Source organism: Canis lupus, chromosome 2, assembly GCF_048164855.1.
Source record: "Canis lupus baileyi chromosome 2, mCanLup2.hap1, whole genome shotgun sequence".
Classification (NCBI taxonomy): domain Eukaryota; kingdom Metazoa; phylum Chordata; class Mammalia; order Carnivora; family Canidae; genus Canis; species Canis lupus.
This window is the reverse complement of record NC_132839.1, coordinates 30,338,817-30,358,687: the sequence shown is the minus strand read 5'-3', so window position 1 is coordinate 30,358,687 and position 19,871 is coordinate 30,338,817. Positions and strand designations below refer to the sequence as shown.

Genomic DNA, 19,871 nt, shown 5'->3' with positions numbered 1-19,871 from the left:
CTTATTATAAAAGGATATGATAAAGGACAGAGATGGAGGAGATCTGTAGGACAAGGTGAGAGGGAAGGGCTGTGGAGCTTCTGTGAATTCTCCAAGTGTGCCACTCCCCCAGCACCTTCACATATTGGGCAATCTGGAAGCTCTCCAAACTCCACACTGTTGGAATTTTTATGGAGGCTTTGTCATATAAACATGATCAATTATTACCTCCATTTCCAGCCCCTCTCTGGAGAATGAAGAGTCGAGCTAAAAATTCCAAATTTCTCAAAAGACCACGGCTTTGTCTTTCTGGTGACCAACTCCCATCTAGAAGTCCACTAAGAAATAATGGTCTCATTAAAACAAAATACACTCCTATCACACAGAAAATTCCGAGATCTAGGTAGGAGCTCTCATGTCAGCAAATATTAGACCAAATGTTAGAACAAAAGGGGTTCCTTATATTATACTCTTATCACTTAGGAAATTACAAGGGTTTAGGAGCTCTGTGCCAGCAACTGGGAGCAGAGACCAATATATATTTTTTTCTATTATTTTACACATGTCAAAGTAAGTTTCAAATACATTAGAACATTAAAAGTGCTTAAAAGGAGGGGCACTTGGGTGGCTTAGGAAAGCGTGTGACTCCCTTTCCCCTCCTTCCTCTCACTCACATGCATGTTCTCTACTCTCTCTCTCTCTCAAATAAATAAATAAAATCTTTTTTAAAAAGTGCTTAAAGGATTGAAAAAATAAAGGTAAAAGCTTTTATAAATGTGGAGTGGTAAAAAGCTCTATAGGCAGCTGGATAGAGAAAGATAATACGAGTAAATATCTCCTTAGCAAAAAACCCACATATTTAAATGACAAAGGCTGCGAAAAAAATTTGCAACTCAGATGTCAAAATGAATTTACTATACTTGATACACAAGGAGCTCCAAGAAATCACTAAAAATAAGATAAATACTCCAACAGAGAAAATGGCCAAAAGACCTGAATAGGTAAAACAAGAACAAATAGGCAGTAATCATGTGAAAAGATGTTCAATTTCCTTAATAATCAAAGAAATCTAAAAGCAGTAAGAAACTACTGATTGATATGAAAATTGATAAAGATTAAAAAGTAGGAAAATACCCAATGCTGGCAACAGCATAGGAAATCAACACACTTCTGTATTACTAATGTCCTAGTACAAACTGGTACAATCTTTTCAAAGTTTGGTAACATGCATCAATATCTTTCAAAAAATGTAAACCCCTTGATCCAATAATTCCACTTCTAGGAATTTATCCTGAGGAAAGTAGATAAAAGATATATGCAACACGATTATTACATATAACATTAAAAATGTGAAGATAATCTAAACATCCAGTTGGGGACTGAATAAATAAGACATCTACAAAATAAAACAATAATGCTATTATTAAAAATTAAGTTGTAAAAGTATGTTTGTATTGCTGTAGAAATATATTCAGTATTCATGACATACTGTTATAAAACCACAAGCCATATATATATATATATATATATATACACACACACACATACACATGCTCAGAAAAATGCCTAAAAGGATATGGATGACCACTGCTTAATTCTGTAGCGTGGGACAATTTTAATTTTTACATTCTTCATGTTTCTCAGTATTTTCTCATTTCTCTACTGTGACTACGTATTACTTGTATAATAACAAGTTTTTATAACCTTAAAAGAAGATTAAATTAGTTGGCCAACTAAGAAACCTTTATAAATTACATATTTAATAGAAAATGTATAACTGTGGACAGTAAAAATTATCTTAAAGAAATGTAATTTATTTTAATCCTTATATATTTTAGGTAAGGTAGAACAAAACAATACAATGTGAGTCTAAAAACCCAAGTTCTAATTGTAGCTCTATTACTAGCCACCTGGTCCTCAGAAAATCATTTAACCTTTCTCTATCTTGGATTTCTCATGCATTAAATGAAGATGATTGCAAAAATCCCATAATAAATGTGGAGCCATTTAAAAAAGACATCAAATGCTATCTTTGGGTCCCTGGGATTACTTTGAGCCCCCAGTATTACTCTATAATAATGGTATTATAACATCCAGTTATTTGTAATTTAGGAATACAAAGATGAGTTAATTATGATTTAATTATTCCATTTATCAAATAACCCTGACAGAAATACCTAATAACTAGATGAACAATCTCTTAGAAATAAAAATTACCAGTAATTATACAGGTAAACATTATTTTGTCTTAGTTTCAAGTCCAATTTCTATAGCTTATTAACAGACTACAGAATTTGCTATGTGATAAAATAAGTTCACTTCTCATCTGTGCAGAGAAACAGGTTTCTAATTTTAATAGTAGGATAGTTAATGGCGGCAGTACTACTCTTTCTGTGACCTTCTTTTCCATCCCAAAAAACCAGATAAGGAGTGAAGATTCTTGACACTAACTCTACATGTGTCATCGTAACAGTTAACTTAACCTGAGACAAAGCAATCGCCTGCTCTGACTTAATCCTCCCAACTGTGATTCATCTATGTGTTAGAAGCAAAGTATTTGTGCCCAGTTGGAATTTTTCACTTAAAACAAAATACGGACATTCAGTTAAGTCAGTGTAATTTATCACTGTGTAATATATATTCCCAAGCAGATCACTCAAAATGTTTTGCACAAAACAACCTCAACGATATATATGGATAGATTTTCATCCTATGTACTTAAAGTTACTTAATATGAAATCTTATTGTTGTACGTCTACCCCTCCCTCACAAGTACTAATAATTTATGGTTGCCATACCATGCTGTCAAAGCAAAAAAAGGAATAAAACGAAGAAGCACCAGAGCCTTTTGCTAGAAGACACGAACAAGGTTATCTTGTATGTCTGTGTTAGAAAACCTTCTGCTCAGGCGTTCAGATCTCTTTGGCAAACCTGTGACTCATTATCCACGTTTGTGGGAATTCTGTCCTAGGGTTGCCAGGGGCCATCTCAATGAAAATGCACTTCCCTGTGAAGTACAGACCCAGTATCTAGCCACATCTCCCACTGGTAATTGGGGAAAGACACAGGTGGAGAATGCAACTGGGAACTGTACATCATCATCAGTCCAGGATCACTGAACTCTGCAATATAGCAAACAGGCCTCTGTACAAAATAAGACTGTCACAATACCATTTCCAAATTCTAACAGATTCTGTCCATATATGATTCCTCAATATGCTTCTGGGTTATTTATTATTTGTAAGGTAAATTTACAGTCAGGAGTTGAGAAAGTAAAAATACTAGGGGTTTCCTATAATTCCTATTACCGATTTTTTTGCTTTAGATTTTCATTTTTCTTCCCTTAAGAAGTGGCAAAGAAATAACTGAAGAACGCTTTCTTGGTTAAACTGTTACAAGCTTCGTTGCATATCACACAGCAAAAGAAGAGCCACAAAGTTAAGGCCTCTTGAGTAACATCCCATCACCTTCATTAAGGAACCACGCTGGATCAATGGTACCAATGCTTCATCACTAAAAACAGAACTAGGCATGACACTGTTGTGCTTTTCTTAGCAGCTCCAGGGCCTTGGAGTTAGGGCTCTGTGTCAGAGGGTCTCTCAAATAAAAACTTGTCTAAAAAAAAAAAAAAAAAAAGGAACTTGTCTTTGGTGGTGCCATTCATGGCTACAGAAAACAGGAGCCCCCAGAGAACAATAAAAGGGTGCTCCCAACATGTTAACTTCTATCACCACAGACAATCTGATCTTTAGAAAGACTTGCAGGTGGTTGTGTAAGAAGATGGCTATCAGGGAAGAGCATTCTGGAGCTGGAAAGGACATTCTCATACATGTACCTGAAAATGTGACTCAATGGCATAAAAATGGAGACTACATTTGGTGCTGTGTGTACTCGTTCCTTTTGCTTCATGGTTATACAAAATATTGTTCCAGAAGAGCCAACCCAGGTTCAGGCCAGGGATTGCAATCCAGTCTTCCCACTATATCATATTCAGAGCATCCTCACAATTCTCTTACAGTCTCCTCCAGACTATTAAACTTCAGCCACCCAAGACTCCTAGCCAGACTATTTGCCAAAAATGCTGAAATACCACTAAGCATTAATATTTATAGCCTATGATGGTTATCCCACAGCTACCACACGGCATGTGAGTTAAGCATGCTCCCTCCATCATCTCTTTTCTCTGCCCTACTCTATTTTTCTTATGACTACATCTTAGACCTACCAACCTACAAAACTTTATCAGTCCACTGGCTTAAATCTCACACTATGCTGATCCCTCCTAGCATAAAGCATTATTTTAATGATAGTAATTACAGAATCCTAAAACAAAAAAAGACTAAAGTTCAGAATAGGTTTTGTTAACAAGTACAAAATTTTATAGAATATAGACATGCAAACAATAAGCTTACCATTGACATTAACCAATGAGAGAATATTATCCTGATGATCAAGGAGGCGCTTAATTTCAAGAATATCCCATTCTAGTGATTCTTCTGTGGGTGCTACCAGCTGGAAAATTACTAAATGAAAATACAGATATAATTTTATTAAAATGGTCAAAGAAGACAATTCTATTTCTGCTAAAAAAAAGCTAACATTTCATTAAGTGAGAAAGATCTAAAATATTGAAAAACTCATTTCCAGAGAAAGCCTTATTCAGACTACTTTAGAGTATTTCTTTCAAATGCTTGAGATGTTTAAGATGATCTACTAAAATCCTGAGTATATAACTATTCCTTTATTAAAACTCTCCTAAACCCACAAGTGCCCATCCTGTCTAGGGCTTCAGTACAAATCTGGCTATCCTGCCTCCCTCTTTCTTTGGCCAGTGACTGGTCCACATCCTAGAATAATCTCCATCACCAGCTTTCTCTACCCATGTTCTCAGGTCAGTAAGCACTGCTACAAAATAAGCTACAAACGTCAATTCAGTGAAGACTTCAGCAGCTATTATTTTTTTTAGGCATAAACTATTGGATTATAAATTCTCTGAGAACACACCTCATAGTTTTTGTGTGTCACAGATGTTCAGTGTATTCCTTCAATATACTTTTGATTATAACAGATGTTCACTGTATTGCTTTACTCATTATCTGACTGTAATAAACAGCGTTATTTAAACTTGTACAAATCCTAACTTTAATCAATACAGAAAACCCCAAAAATCAAATCAACAGGAGTGATTCTATCAACATTTACTAAACATCAATTATGTTCCAGCAACTTAGACATCAAATGTGAATAAGGCCAGGCACTGCCCTAAAACACAGTCTAGAGTGGGAGTGAGACTTATAAATAACCTTATAATCAATGTATTAAGTGCTATAGATAAGCCACTGTACCAAGTACTATGGGTGCTCACAGATTAGGATGACTAATGTCTGAGAAGTGGGAAGAACCCATACCCTTTCCAGGTGGTGGATAATTACTAAGGTCTCTTTTCTTTCTCACATTCCTCTCTGGAAAACTGGTCATATCACATTTCTTTCTGTCTCTGGACAATATTTTGCCAACTGACACACCTCTAGCCAAGCTACATCATTCTGACAGCCATTCACATTCAAACTGTGGCTGTCAAAAGAAGGTTTTTCAGTAAATACAAAGGGAACCCCTCCTGATACCTATCAAGGTTGTGTAAAAATTCTACTTATAGTTGGAATACTACTAATGATCTTGAGATTGGGACTGTGGAATAACAGGCAATGTACTATTTAATCAAACTAACAGAAATAATAACTTGGAATAGTGATGAGGAATGGAAACCTACCAAGTAGATTTCTACAAACTACTAAGGGCTAAAGATAATGTGAAACTGTTCAGTGAATTCAGAAATATGGCCCCTATAGACAAGTATTCAGACAGTCACCTATGTAATAACTTCAAGGAAAGGAAACAAATATAAATTAGATCCGAAGACAAAGAGAAGCAATAGTCAATTCTAAAACAGAGTTAAGCGGGGCGCCTGGGTGGCTCCGTTGGTTGGGTGTCTGCCTTTGGCTCAGGTCATAATCCCGGAGTCCAAGGATTGAGCTCCACATTGGGCTCTCTGCTCAGCGAGGAATCTGCTTCTCCTTCCGCCCCTCACCGCACTTGTGTGCACTCTCTCTCTCAAATAAAATCTTTTAAGAACAAACAAATAAATAATAAAAAAGGGTTAAGAAGAAAGAGCTTGGTCTTCTAAATCAAGATGAAATCTCAGAGCTGATAGCCTTGCTTAGCTAGCAAAACCTCAAAGTCACTGAAACACACAAGTGCACTCAGAAATTTTATCTCCTGTTGAGGGGTGCTGTATCTCAGTTGGTTGAGTGCCCAGCTCTTGGTTTTGGCTCAGGTTCTGATCTCAGGGTCGTGACTTCAAGTCCCAAGTTAGGCTCTGCACTCAGTGCAGAGTCTGTTTGAATCTCTCCCTCTCCCTTCCCTTTTGCCCCTCCCTCCACTCATGTGCACATGCAATAAATAAAATCTTGAAAAAGAAAAAAGAAATTGTATTTCCTGTTGAAAGGAGTCTGCCCTCACACAGAAAAAGAAAAATTGGTATGGAACATTTAAAACCAAGAACATGGGCACAAATGGGTCTTAGAAATAGAAAAGGTGCTCTCTTCCAGAGAATGAGATTTTTTTAATTTTATTTTTCACTCATTTATTTAGTTTTAAGCAGGCTCCATACCCAGAATAGAGCCCAATGCAGGACTTGAACTCATGACACTGAGATCAAGACCTTAATTGAGATCAAGAGTTGGAGGCTTAACCAATTGAGTCACCCAGGCACCCCTGGAATTTATTTTTATGTAAGGAAAAATGGCACTGTATTTTTTTTTAATATTTTATTTATTTATTCATAGAGACACAGAGAGAGAATGAGAGGCAGAGACACAGGCAGAGGGAGAAGCAGGCTCCATGCAGAGAGCCTGACGTGGGACTCTATCCAGGGTCTCCAGGATCACTCCCTGGGCTGCAGGCGGTGCCAAACCGCTGCGCCACTGGGGCTGCCCATGGCACTGTATTTTATGATAAAACTAACAAAATGCAGAACCTCATTTTTAAGATTACCTATTCTTTACAATTTATTTTCTGAATAAAATCAACTTTAATTTCTTCCCTTTTTTAAGATGATATTCTAACTTCTGTTGAGGTATTAGTGTTGTTTTTACTACATGTCAATGAACTGACTCAATTACTCATCCATTCAATAAAAATCTCTCATCTGTTTGATGAATAAAAAGATGAATAAAAAGCTCTAGCTGTCAAGAAGCTCACATTCTGAAGGGGAAGAGTGAGGAGAGAACAAAAAAGTAAACAAAAGTATTTTTTTTTTAATATTTAAGTAATCTCTACACCCAACGTGGGGCCTACACTTACAACCCCAAGATCAAGAGTCATACACTCTTCTGACGGAGCCAGCCAAGCAGCTGCCTAAAGTCTTTTTTTAAAAGTAATAAGTGAAGAGCACCTCAGTTGGTTAAGCATCCAACTCTTGATTTCAGCTCAGGTCATAATCTCAAGGCTGTGAGACTGAACGCTGACCCCCAAGTCAAGCTACGTACTCGGTGTGGAGCCTGCTTAAGATTCTTTCTCTCCTTCTCCCTCTGTCCCTCCCCACACTCTAAATAAATAAATAAATAAATAAATAAATAAATAAATAAATAAATAAATAAATAAATAAATAAAGTCATAAGTAAAATGACACATGTGCGATTATAAGAATACAGAAGGAAAAACTTTTGAGAGCAGAGATTATTGGGTAAGGAAGCCTTTATTCTCAAAAAAATCCATATTGAAGCTTAAAGATTAAGTAGGGATTAGCAACATTAAAGAGGGCAGTGAGTAGGAGGAAAAGACCTGATACAAAGAGATAGGAGAAGTAAAGGCACAGAGGTGAGAACACATCAGAGGAGAGAATCCTGGGCAATTCAGTGTTGACAGACATGGGATACAGAACTCAAAGGAGATAGGAGAAAGAAAATAAAGGACTGGATTTGACATGTTAAAAAGTCTAGACTTTATCTTACTGGTCTTACATGGGTCCTCTAGGGCAAAGCTCTCATTCATCTATGGCAAAAATGAGAAAAAATAAGGTCACATCGGTTTTGTATGAAGTTAAATATATTCAATTTAAACTCTTCTTCTTTGCTGAGACCATGTTCTTCATATGTTTTTGTTAAAAAGTAATTTTAAAAAACAAGGGTGCTAAATGATAGTTTTTTGTTTTTAATGTTTTTACTAAGCAAAATACAAATCTGGCAACTCAGGGCACCTGGGTGGCTCAGAGATTGAGCATTTGCCTTTAGCTCAGGGCGTGAACCTGGAGTCCCGGGGTCAAATCCCACGTTGGGCTCCCTTCATGGAGCCTGCTTCTCCCTCTGTCTATGTTTCTGCCTTCGTCTCTATGTCTCTCATGAGTAACTAAATAAAATCTTTTTTTAAAAAAAAAAAACAAAACCTGGCAATTCTATGTTCATCTCCAAGAAGTAGAACTTTTGTACTAGTGAGAAATTTGAGAGTGTAGAAATGACCATTATAGGCAATAGAAGCCACTGAAAGTTTTAAGCAGAAGGGTAGCCTGCCTTTTAGACAGATCATCTCTGGCACCTCCTGGAAAATGTATCTGAGAAGCCCTAAACTGGAGGAGGAGAAGGCACTGGAGAAGGACTAGAGTGGAGGAGAGGAAAGAAGCTAAGTTAGGAGACTAGCACAACATAATAGGCAAGAAGGGAGTTGAGAGTCTGAATAAGCCAAGAGCAGTGAGATGGAAAGAAGACGATCAAAACACTTAGAGAAGCAGTCCTCAAAGTATGGCCCTCAGCCAGCAACCTCCTGCAATACCAAAATATGTGTTTGAAATGCAGAAGCTCAGGCCCCACCCAAGACCTACCGAATTAAAAACTCTACGTATGCCCCAGTAATTTGTGTTTTTAGCAAGCACTCGAGGTCATTTAAATGCACAGTAAAACCTGAGAACCACTACCTAACGTAGTAAAATCAGCATAACTCAAAGTGATTGGCTGGCTACAAGAGGAGAAAGGCAGGGAAGAGCATGGGAGTTTCTAGCATGATAAAAAATGGGGGAAAATGACATTTCTACAAGGAAGAGAAAAAAAACTAAACACAGAATTATAGTGTCTTTTGATACTATTCTATGACAAAAAGGATAAGCACAGGGTCCAGTAAATTACTTCTCTGACATGATTAACATGGGAAGGTCAGCTGAAAATTTTGGCTGCAAGGCAATGGAGCCTGCAAACAGCACTTAATAAATGGTAAACAATTAGCTCATGTTGTACTAGCATTTGCACATCTCAGGTCTGGTCTGTGAAAAAAGCATAAGCAACATCAAATGCCCTCTGGGATACATTAGAAAAATTCTTCAAGAAAAAAGCAACCTTTAAGAAACATGCTTACTCTATCATATCTGGGCACCCAAATTCCATTCAAAAGGCAGTGGGAACAAAAGGCTTTATTTTTACTATGGGCTCCCTGGCAGTAAAAGAGCCAAGAGTCAACAGTTAAGTGGCCTTCAAACAGCATGTTTATAAATCAATTAGTACATTTAAAAAATTCATTTTGCTACTCCCTCCCTCTGCTCTGAAGGCCCCCTATTACTCAGAAGGAAAAGGTATAAACTTCTCCCAAGACAATAGGCCCCAATCTGGCTTCCTGAGGCAAAAACTCCATAGTCGCTGCCTTAGTGAATTCCTATAAAGACTGTCCTCCAACCATCCAACTTAAGTTTTTAGTTTCCAGAATGCTGACAGTTGCTTTGTATGGTTAAAATGTCTGTTAAGTGTATGACTGTGGATCAGCGACAGAAAAGACTGTGGAATGTAAATAGCCTTCTCTGGCGTCAGACATATGGGGTTACCCTGCCCCCACTTGGCTATGTTAGATGAAGCACAAAAACTGACCTAATGTCTTCTTGAAAATGTCTCAGTCTCCACATCACCTCAACCATCACAGGAGACCAACACTGGGGCAGGGGCAGATGTCCCTTAAATTAAAAGTTTATCTTTCCAAAATGTGTGTACTTTTAAGTTTTTTAAAAAAGGAATAAAAGAAAAAGAGTCCTACTCACTCAGTTCTTTGCCAACTGCTGCCACAACACAGTTCTTAGGTATTTCGATCAAAGCACTGATCCCTTAAAAAATATATAAAGCAAAGGTCAAATTATTTTCTTTGAGGATTACATATAAAATAAAAACATTCTCAGATTTATATCAGTGTTCCCATAAGAGGGGTGGTAACAATAAAGCACACACATTTTGCTACACCACACTTCTTGCTCTCCGACATATGGAAAATGATTCTGTGAAAAGTATGTGAGACCTAAAGAAGACACTGATTTACTAAGGGCAAGATATGCTCTTTGAACACAATTATGGTCAACTTTTTTTTTTTTATTTTTATTTATTTATGATAGTCACACACACACAGAGAGAGAGGCAGAGACACAGGCAGAGGGAGAAGCAGGCTCCATGCACCGGGAGCCCGACGTGGGATTCGATCCCGGGTCTCCAGGATCGCGCCCTGGGCCAAAGGCAGGCGCTAAACTGCTGCGCCACCCAGGGTTCCCTATGGTCAACTTTTTAACAGGAATCCCTTATGAAAACCACCATTATCATTCACAACATGGCTAGCTTAAATAAGATGTAAAGTTGGCATTGTCCTCAATGTAAATTCATAAAGCCTGAGCAGGCACTCTGGCAATAAATGAGTTAAGTCACAACAGTCAACAGCTAACAACATGGCCTTCAAATAGTATGTTTTTAATCAAATTAGTACATCCACAAAATTCCTGTATTACTGGAAGAGTTATCTTTTTACAGCTGAATCATGAAATGACTCCAGGGTAACCATAACTTTTGTAAAACATGTTACCATTATTACTCTGTCAGCAAGAATTAAAGAACTGATACATTAGATTCAGAACCACAAACAAGTTGGTAAAAAAAACTTTTTAATAAGTTATTTTTCCATTATGAAATATATATAATACATATATACACACACATAAATATATATGTAATTTATAACATACACAAAATTGGAAAATATTCTACTCATTTGCTTTATCTTCCCACCCAACAAAAAACTAGCCCTCTTGTGATGTGGGTAGTATTTCTAACCTAAATCTCTTCTCCATGTAGGGCTGTTTTGACAGGATGCTTTGTATTTTTCCAAGTTGGAGGAGGAGGAGGGCATAGTGTAAGAGAAAGGGGGAAGGAACCCTGATACAAGATAAAGAAATAGAGACAGAGAGCAGGGAAAGGTAGCAAGAGGAGAATTCTAGGTGCAGAAAACAGCTTGTCAAAACAATGTCACAGGAATAAAAGGTACAGCACAAGGAATATAGTCAAAGGTACTGTAATAACATTGTATGGTGACAAACGATAGCTATACTTGGGGTAAGTGTACTACAACATATAATTGTTGAATCACTATGTTATACACCTGAAACTAATGTAACTTTCTGTGCCAACTATACTTGAATAAAAAAAGGTTTATCGAATAATGAAAACACTAGAAACAGCACTCTAGAAGTAGCAATTTAATACACAAATCAGAGAACATATTGCTGGAAAAGGGAAGATATCCTGTTGTAAGCCAAGGTTTTTTCCATTGCATTGTACCAGGATTATCTTTGCTTATTTCTAAATACAGAATAACTGTCCCCAGAAGCCCTCCTAGCTTAAAATCAAGCAAGGCTTATAAAAGGAGCTTCATAAGCCAAAGGTCTAAGACCACAGCTAATTCAAAGGCATTCTGTAATTTGGAAAACTCAAATCACAAAAAGCTTAACAATGGTACGCTATGATCTTCTCAAAGCTTTCTATAAGATTTTCTCAAAGGTTTCTACTATCTCTTGAGACACTGATAAATAGGGCAATACTGTGATTACTTAACATCACTCAAAGATAACTTGCAAAAGAATGGGAGATTGAATGGGTGGTTATTTCTATTAATATATAAAACATTCTTGTTATCCCTGATTTCAGTATTTCATAACATAGTTATAATAATTCATGGAATAAAATTCACGGTAACCATAGGTCAGTGTAAGAAACACAAAGGAAAATATACATGTAAATAAACAGATAAAACTCATGATAATAGGAAATATGAAAATACAATTCAGATACCACCAAGATTACTAATGATCAAGCATTCAATTGAGAGATAAAATTGTAAATCCTAGAAAGGTAATGGATTTAGTTTTGCTAAGACATCATGGGTTAGTCTTCTGACATTTTCCAATATCTATGTGGAGATAAGTTAGTTCCAAGTATGAACTGTAAACTTGGTTCACAGGGCTCCTGCTACCTTTAAGACATCAGTATGCTTAATTATGTTCTTGCTATGATATCCATGGGTTTATCTGATTACTTTTAAAAACGAACACAGTTAACAGTATATCACATGACATCAAGCTTATTACTCAACTCTACTCATTTACACTTTAATATTTTTACTCTGAATAGTTTTTAGTTTTATTTTTTAAGGTCCTTGCTATCAGAAGGCAAAACTGATTTTCTTCTGTTAAAAGCAAAAAAACCAAATTCTGAGAAAACAGAATTTTATTAGTAAGTTTGCACAATGCATAAACTTTATAGCAAAACCAATTGTAAAATGAAGTCATCCTCTGGAATCTAATAAAAGTCCAATATCCTCACAGATGAAGAAAATGCTATTAGAAAATCAGAAAGGTTTAATTCCACATGTCAGTGTGCTCATCAAACTCAGTTTAGGAACAGAACCCAAGAGCATAAATGAAAAGGTTTTTCTTAACCACTTTTGCAAAATTCTGTTAGAAGAAAAGCAAAAGCCAAAAAAGGGGGGACAGGGGAGCCTTCTCCCTCTAATTTGGGATGGAAATATACTTTATACAACCATAAACCTAAACTGGAGAAATATGGTTACAAGATATATTTAGAATTGAAAAGAAAAATCCCCTATATTAACCTCTGTATTCATGGAACGTCTCTTTGAAGATTCATTATATCTTTTAAAGCCTATCAATCACAGTTCATAATTACCTTGATTTGTTTTCTTACCTGTATCAGAAAGGTGACTGGTCTTACACAGGAGATCTAATTTTCGGTTCCACACACATAGGTCATTCCCACCAGAAAGCCAAACATCTAGTCTCTGAAGAACAATTAAACACTGCAAAATTCATGTGAAATGTCTATCAGTTTAGAATCTCAAGCATTCATTGGTGGTTTTCAAATACGTCTGCAAGTTCTCTGCTATCATTCTCTTAAGAGGTGAAGCTTAAGTCTCCCACCCTTGAATGCGGGCTCTCCAATGTACCAACTTCTAGCACATAAAATGTGGCGGAAGGGATGATGGTGTGTGACTTACAAGACTAAATCATAAAAGACATAGTAGCTTCCTCCTAGCTCTCTCTTGGATCACTCACTCTAGGGCAAACACATACAAGCAGCCATATGGGGAAAGATGCATATGCAAGAAAGTGAGACCTCTGGACAACAGCCAGCACTAACTTACCAAGCATGTGAGCCCCCTAGGAACCTCCAACCCCAAGCAAGCCTTCAGGTGACAGCAATTTCATCATACACACTGAGCCAAAACCACTCAGCTAAGCTGCTCTTTATTCCTGACCATAAATACTGTAATATTTATTGTTTTAAGCAACTAAGTTTGAGGTAATTTGATACTCAGTAATAGATAATCTATAATCTAAATAGGCTTAAATAAACTTTAAAAATAAAGATGACTTTGGTTTTTATGTGATTTTCAAATTAGTATCATCTAATCCTTAACTTAGGAAAATGAGTCCTTTACATTTAACAGTATTTTAAAGTCCACACCTTAAATTGTACTCTTCCCATCCATGACTCTGAGTGAGCACAAGGATAAGAGTGACAGAGAAAAACAAAAAAGAAAAGGAAAATGTTCTGGTAGTCTTGTCTAAGCAGAGGGTGGGGTTGCTTTTAAAGGTGCTGGAATAGGGGCACCTGGTTGGTTCAGTCAGTTAAACGTCTGCCTTTGGCTCAGGTCATGATTTCAGGGTCCTGGGATAGAGCCCCACACGGGGCTCCCTGCTCAATGCGGAGTCTGCTTCTCCCTCTGTCTCTTCCCCCCTACTTGTTCTCGCTCTCTCTCTCTCAAATAAATAAGTAAAATTTTAAAAATTTATGGCTGCTGGAATAAAGAGCGTTGAAAATAATCGATGTAATTTGTATTTCAAGAGTTCCTACCCTGCCTAATTTCTGAATGTTTAATATAATCAATAGTTTGCTCCTATCTTTTGCCAAATAATATTCCACTGTATGCATACAGTGCATTTGTCCATTCTCAGTTGGAGGACATTTAGATTATTTTTGTTTATGTACAGTGCTGCCATGAATACTCACATCAAGTTTATATGTGGACATATATTTTCATTTCTCTTGACAATGAAATAGGAATACCTAGGAGTGAGATTGTTAGGCCAAATGGTAACTCTGTTTATCATTATGATGAACAAACAACTTTCAGGGTGGCTCTACCATTTCACAATTCCACCAGAAACATATAAAAGTTCCAATGTCTCCTTATCAACACTTATTACCTGTCTTAGATATTAGCCATCTAGTGTATGTGAAATAGTATTGCATTATGGTTTTGACTTGCATTTCTCTAATACCTAAGATGTTGAGCTTCTTTTCACATGCTTATTGATTAACCACCAGTATTCTTTGGAGAAATGTCTTTCACATAGTCTATTTTAAATTGGGTTGTCTGTCTTTTTTTGTTGTTAAGTTTTAAGAGTACTTTCTATATTCGGGATATAAGTTCCTTATCAGATATATGATTTGCAAACACCTTCTCCCATTCTGCGGGTTGTCTTTTCACATTCTTGATAGTGTTCTTTGAAGTATAAATACTTTTTGTTTTGAGGAAACCCACTTGATCACTTTGTTACTGTATTTTTGGTATTATCCAAGATCCCTAACCCAAGATCGCAAATATTTTTTCCCATATTTCTCCTAAAAGTCTTACCATTTCAGCTCTTATGTTATGATCTTTGATCAATTTGGAATTAATTTTTATATATGGCATAAGGTAGGGATCCAATTTCATATTTTCTGTGTGGGTATCTGGTTGATCCCACATCATTTGCTAAAGAGACTGTTCTTGCTCTTTTTGAAAAGTCTTGGCATCCTTGTTGAAAATCAAGTGATCAAATACGTGAGGTTTTATTTCTGGACACTCAATTATATTTCACTGATCTGTATGTCATCCTTATCCAGTACCACGGTGTCTTGAATACTACAGCTTTGCAGTAAATTTTGAAATTGGGAGCTCTGAATCTTATAACTTTGTTCTTTATTTTCAAAATTGTTAAAAATAAATAAGCAAACAAACAAAAACAAAATTGTTTTAGCTATTCTGGGGTCCCATGCACTTCTACATCAATTTTAGGATCAGCTTGCCAATTTCGTGAGGGGGTGAGGGGGACGCCTGAACAGAGATTGTGTCCAATCTGCAGATCATTTTGGGTAGTCCTGCAATCTTAATATTAAATCTGAGTCATGAATATGGAATGACTTAACCATTTCCTTAGATTTTCTTTAGTTTCTTTCAAAAATTGTTTTATACTTATTGATGTAAAACTCTCATTTCTTCTTTAAGTTTACTCCTATGTATTTTATTCTTTTGGATACTACTATAAATTCATTTCATTTTCTTAGTTTTTCTTAATTTTCTTTTTTTTTTCTTAATTTTATTTTTGGATGTTCACTGCTAGTGGATAGGAATACAATTAATATTGTACATTGATTTCATATACTGAAGCCTTGCTAAATTTATTAGTTCTAATAGTTTGGTTATGAATTTAAGATTTAGTATACAGATCATGTCACTTGTAAATACAGTTTTATTTCTTCCTTTCCTTTATTTTATTAAGATTTTATTTATTTATTCATGAGACAGACAGACAGACACACAGACACACACATACAGAGGCAGAGACACAGGCAGAGGGAGAAGCAGGCTCCATGTGGGGAGCCTGACGTGGGACTCAATCCCGGGACCCCAGGATCACACCTTGGGCTGAAAGCAATGCTAAATCACTGAGCCACCCGGGGTTGCCCTATTTCTTCTTTTCCAATATGGATGCCTCTTATATATTTTTTATTGCCCATAATACTGAACAGTGCCATCCTTGTCTTGTTCCTGATCTCAGGGGAAAAAGTATTCAGTTTTTCACCATGAATAGGATGTTAACTCTGGGATTTTCACAAATGTCTTCTCTTAGGCTGAAGAAATGCTCATCTATTCTTAGTTTGTTGACTACTTTTACCATGAGAGGGTGCTGAAGTCCATAAAATGCTTCCTCTGCATCTACTCGGATGATAATATGCTTTCTGTCCTTTATTCTTACTATGTATATTAGTTATTGATTTTTCAGATGTTGAACGGGGATAAGTCTATTTGATCATGGTGTATAAACCATGTTGTTGATTTAGTTTGTTAAGGATAACATACTTCTTTTATCACTTAACATCTTTAAAAAATTTTTCAAATTCTGTATGAATTTTCTGAAATACTTTTTTTTAGCATATGTAACTAATGCAATTTAACTATTTTCCTGTAAGACATTTAGGATACTGCCAATCATCTGCTTATAAAATACATCTGTAATATACATTTCTGTTCATAAATCTCTGCTAAGTTTTTTTTTTATTATTATTTGCTCTAAAGACTTTTCTGTAAGTAAAATTCTGGGCCAATTCATGTAATCATTTAAAAAGTTTCTTTAATAATGTCAAAATGCCTTCTAGGAATATCATCAATTTATATTCTCAACTGCAATAAAAATGCCAACTTCATCATTTCCTTGCTAACACAAACCCTTATAAAAACGTCACTAGCTCAAAAAATAAATATATTTCTTATATTTCTTAGGGATCTGAATTTGATAAATTACCTGTTCAATAAGAATTGGACCACCGAAACAAAGTGAGTGAAACACTACTTTTAACAACGTGTTATATGAAACATGATCACAGGAGAAGTAGATACAACCATCTAACTGACTAACATTACAGTAAAACCTCTTTAAAAAGTACTTTCAGCATACTGGAATAAGTTACTTCTTAACGATCAGTTCCTGTAACAGTTCACTAAAGGAATTTGTCCAAAATACATCACACTACTTCTCCTGTTCCTATTCCCTATTCCTTCAATTCATGTATTTTCATTTGAAACCTAATAATCTCTGTCAAATAGCAAGACTACTTTTCAAGGAACTTAAAGAAGCATCTTCTCAGATCAAATAAAACACAGAAATTTTCATCAGATCAATACTTTAGTGACTTCCTCAAAGATAGTCCATTGTTAAATTGGATACAAGCATTTCTGGGCACTTTCTTCCCTGGAGACTCTACTAAACTGATAATTAGAATAGCACGGTAGTACAAGATGGCTACCACAGATGCTGCCTTTTAGGAAAAAAAAAAAGTCAAATACATCAATTACTGGCATACAGCAAGTCTTTTTACATTTAAAGAAAAAAAGGAGTGTTAGCTCCAATACAGAAACAAGTTATCTTTAAGATAAACAAGGAAACAACACATAAGACTCTTTACCCAAACTTGCTGACATTATTGAAAAGCAGTGGCACTTTCTAAGAACATCTACGACAATTTCTACTGTAGGAATCCAAGTAACCAGGTCCTCTCCATGCTTGTTTCTTCAACATGGGGCAGAGTTCCTATCATGTAATAAGCCCCAATTAATATTTGTTTGTAAAATAAATGTTAATAGTAGCTGCCAATTAGCCACATAACATTTCTTTGAAAGTAATTGATATGTCTCATCTTTATGACCTTATAAAAAGCAGAGATTGAGGGCCAAATAAATCCACATTTTTAGTTCAAAGTACAAAGAAAACAGATTAGCTACTGCTGTAGTCATTCAGCAACATCTCTTCCTAAAAGTAAACATCCTAGGTGCTATCCTTTTCCTTATGTTGTTATATATTTACCCCTTGATCTAATTTCAAATTCAAACATTCTAGCATTTAATATATAAGTTCTCAACAATCCAGTCTTAGAAGAATCGAATAAATGTAGGTATACATGGAAGAAATAATTTTAAAACCAACGAAAGTAATTCATCTAACTTATTAAACATTTTTTCTGAGACAAAAAGATTATTACCATAAAATAACAGCTTAAAATTTTACCTTTACAGTAGACTGGAAGCATGATACTTTCCGAACTTGTCTGCCAGTATCACAATCCCATAACTAAACTTTTGTTAAGAAATAATTTCTAAACAGAACATTAAAATCTAAATTAGGAGATAACTTTTCTAATAATTAAATTGCAAATGTTACAAACTCAAGTAGAAAAATCTTTAAAGCATAAAATATTTAGCATTTATACTATTACCAAAATTAAATCATATAGTGAGTCATCCACAGCATGGCAGGCATACAATGTAAAATAAGTTTGAAGCAAATTTTACTATCAAACTATCAGAAAACATCAACAGGATGGTCTGAATCCTGAATATTTATAGGTATTAAATAGTGCAAGTGTTTAATTTTTAAGCCTTATTCTCCAAAATAGTCTACCATAATCTAATAAACATTCAACAAAGTATTTATACTAAAAACTATCGACTCCATTAATTCTTATTGAAAGCTCCTTCAAAAAAATAAATAAATAAATAAAAATAATAAAAAAAAAAAAAAAGAAAGCTCCTTCAACACGCATGGCATGATTTACTACTGCTATACTAATGCAAAGAAGCCAGTTACAGTGCACTTACTGGTAAACGTATTTAAAATAATTAGAGGACCTCCATTAAGTGTCCAAGGTTAGCACAACTTAAGGAGTGTAACAATTTTCAAATTTTCACCCCATTTCCTATGGTAATGGGTGATGGTAATATATGGTAATATGGTAATATATATTTTACATCATGTCTGAGCACACATTTACATAGATGCAACATATATATACACATTCACACATATGTATATGGGCAGACTCTTTATCACTTAAAAGTTTATCTTCAAAAAAAAAAAAAAGTTTATCTTCAACATTTAATTAATGAAGTTTGTTAATAGTGGAGGCTCAAGCAGCCTGGAATTATTTTTAATAATTCTCTAAATTATCATTTACAAGTAAAGTTCATATCGATACTGTCTCAGCTACTCATCTCTTTACTATAGTAGTAATTTAATAACTGTCTCTAAGCGTTATTAAAGTACCTCAGGAATGGTCTAATAAAAACAAAGTATTTTAAATTCTATTTTTGGAGATTATACTAATACTGAAAACAAATAAAAAGCTTTAGTTCCTAATATAATATTTGCCACAATGGAACAGTCAAGTTATTCTGATCTAAATACATGTAATATTGCTTATGCGATATTGTCATCACTACAAAATAGTTTACCACATGTAAATCTTACCTTGAAATTTTTTTCACATATTGACAATCTGTCTAGAAATCACCTGAACTAATGAACTCATTTAAAGTGTGTCATGTGGTGCCTGAGTAGCTCAGTCAGTTAAACATCTGCCTTCTGCTAAGGTCATGATCCCAGGGGTCCTGGGATCCAGCCCAGTGTTGTTGGGCTCCCTGCTCAGTAGGGGAATCTGCTTCTCCCTCTCCCTCAACCCCTCTCCCTTGCTCATGGGCATGGGCGTGCACTCTCTTTCTCAAATAAATAAAATCTTTAAAAATAAATAAATAAAATGTGTCATAAGGTCTGTCCTGGTTCTACAGAAGCCCAGCAAACACCTACTCCTTTGGGCTTACTCCAAAACTTACTCCCCTGATGCTTGAAACTAAACAGAATTCTCAGATAAGCAAAGACTATAGTAAGTGAATCTCTGATACTATTTTTTTAAAATACAGTTTCCATTAAG

The 19,871-nt window shown here is 35.5% G+C and overlaps 1 protein-coding gene across 14 annotated transcripts in view; it reads right to left on the bottom strand.

Moving 5' to 3' along the window:
• Positions 1-19,871, bottom strand: part of WDR41 (WD repeat domain 41) — a 204,211-nt gene that overhangs the window by 9,404 nt on the left and 174,936 nt on the right. For all 14 annotated transcript variants that reach the window (XM_072794248.1, XM_072794255.1, XM_072794263.1 and 11 more), the window contains 4 exons: positions 18,173-18,235; positions 13,029-13,140; positions 10,052-10,114; positions 4,392-4,502 (listed from right to left, as the gene is read on the bottom strand). In XM_072794248.1, the coding sequence (XP_072650349.1) occupies positions 4,392-4,502; positions 10,052-10,114; positions 13,029-13,140; positions 18,173-18,235 (349 nt within the window). The remainder of the gene's footprint in view (positions 1-4,391; positions 4,503-10,051; positions 10,115-13,028; positions 13,141-18,172; positions 18,236-19,871) is intronic.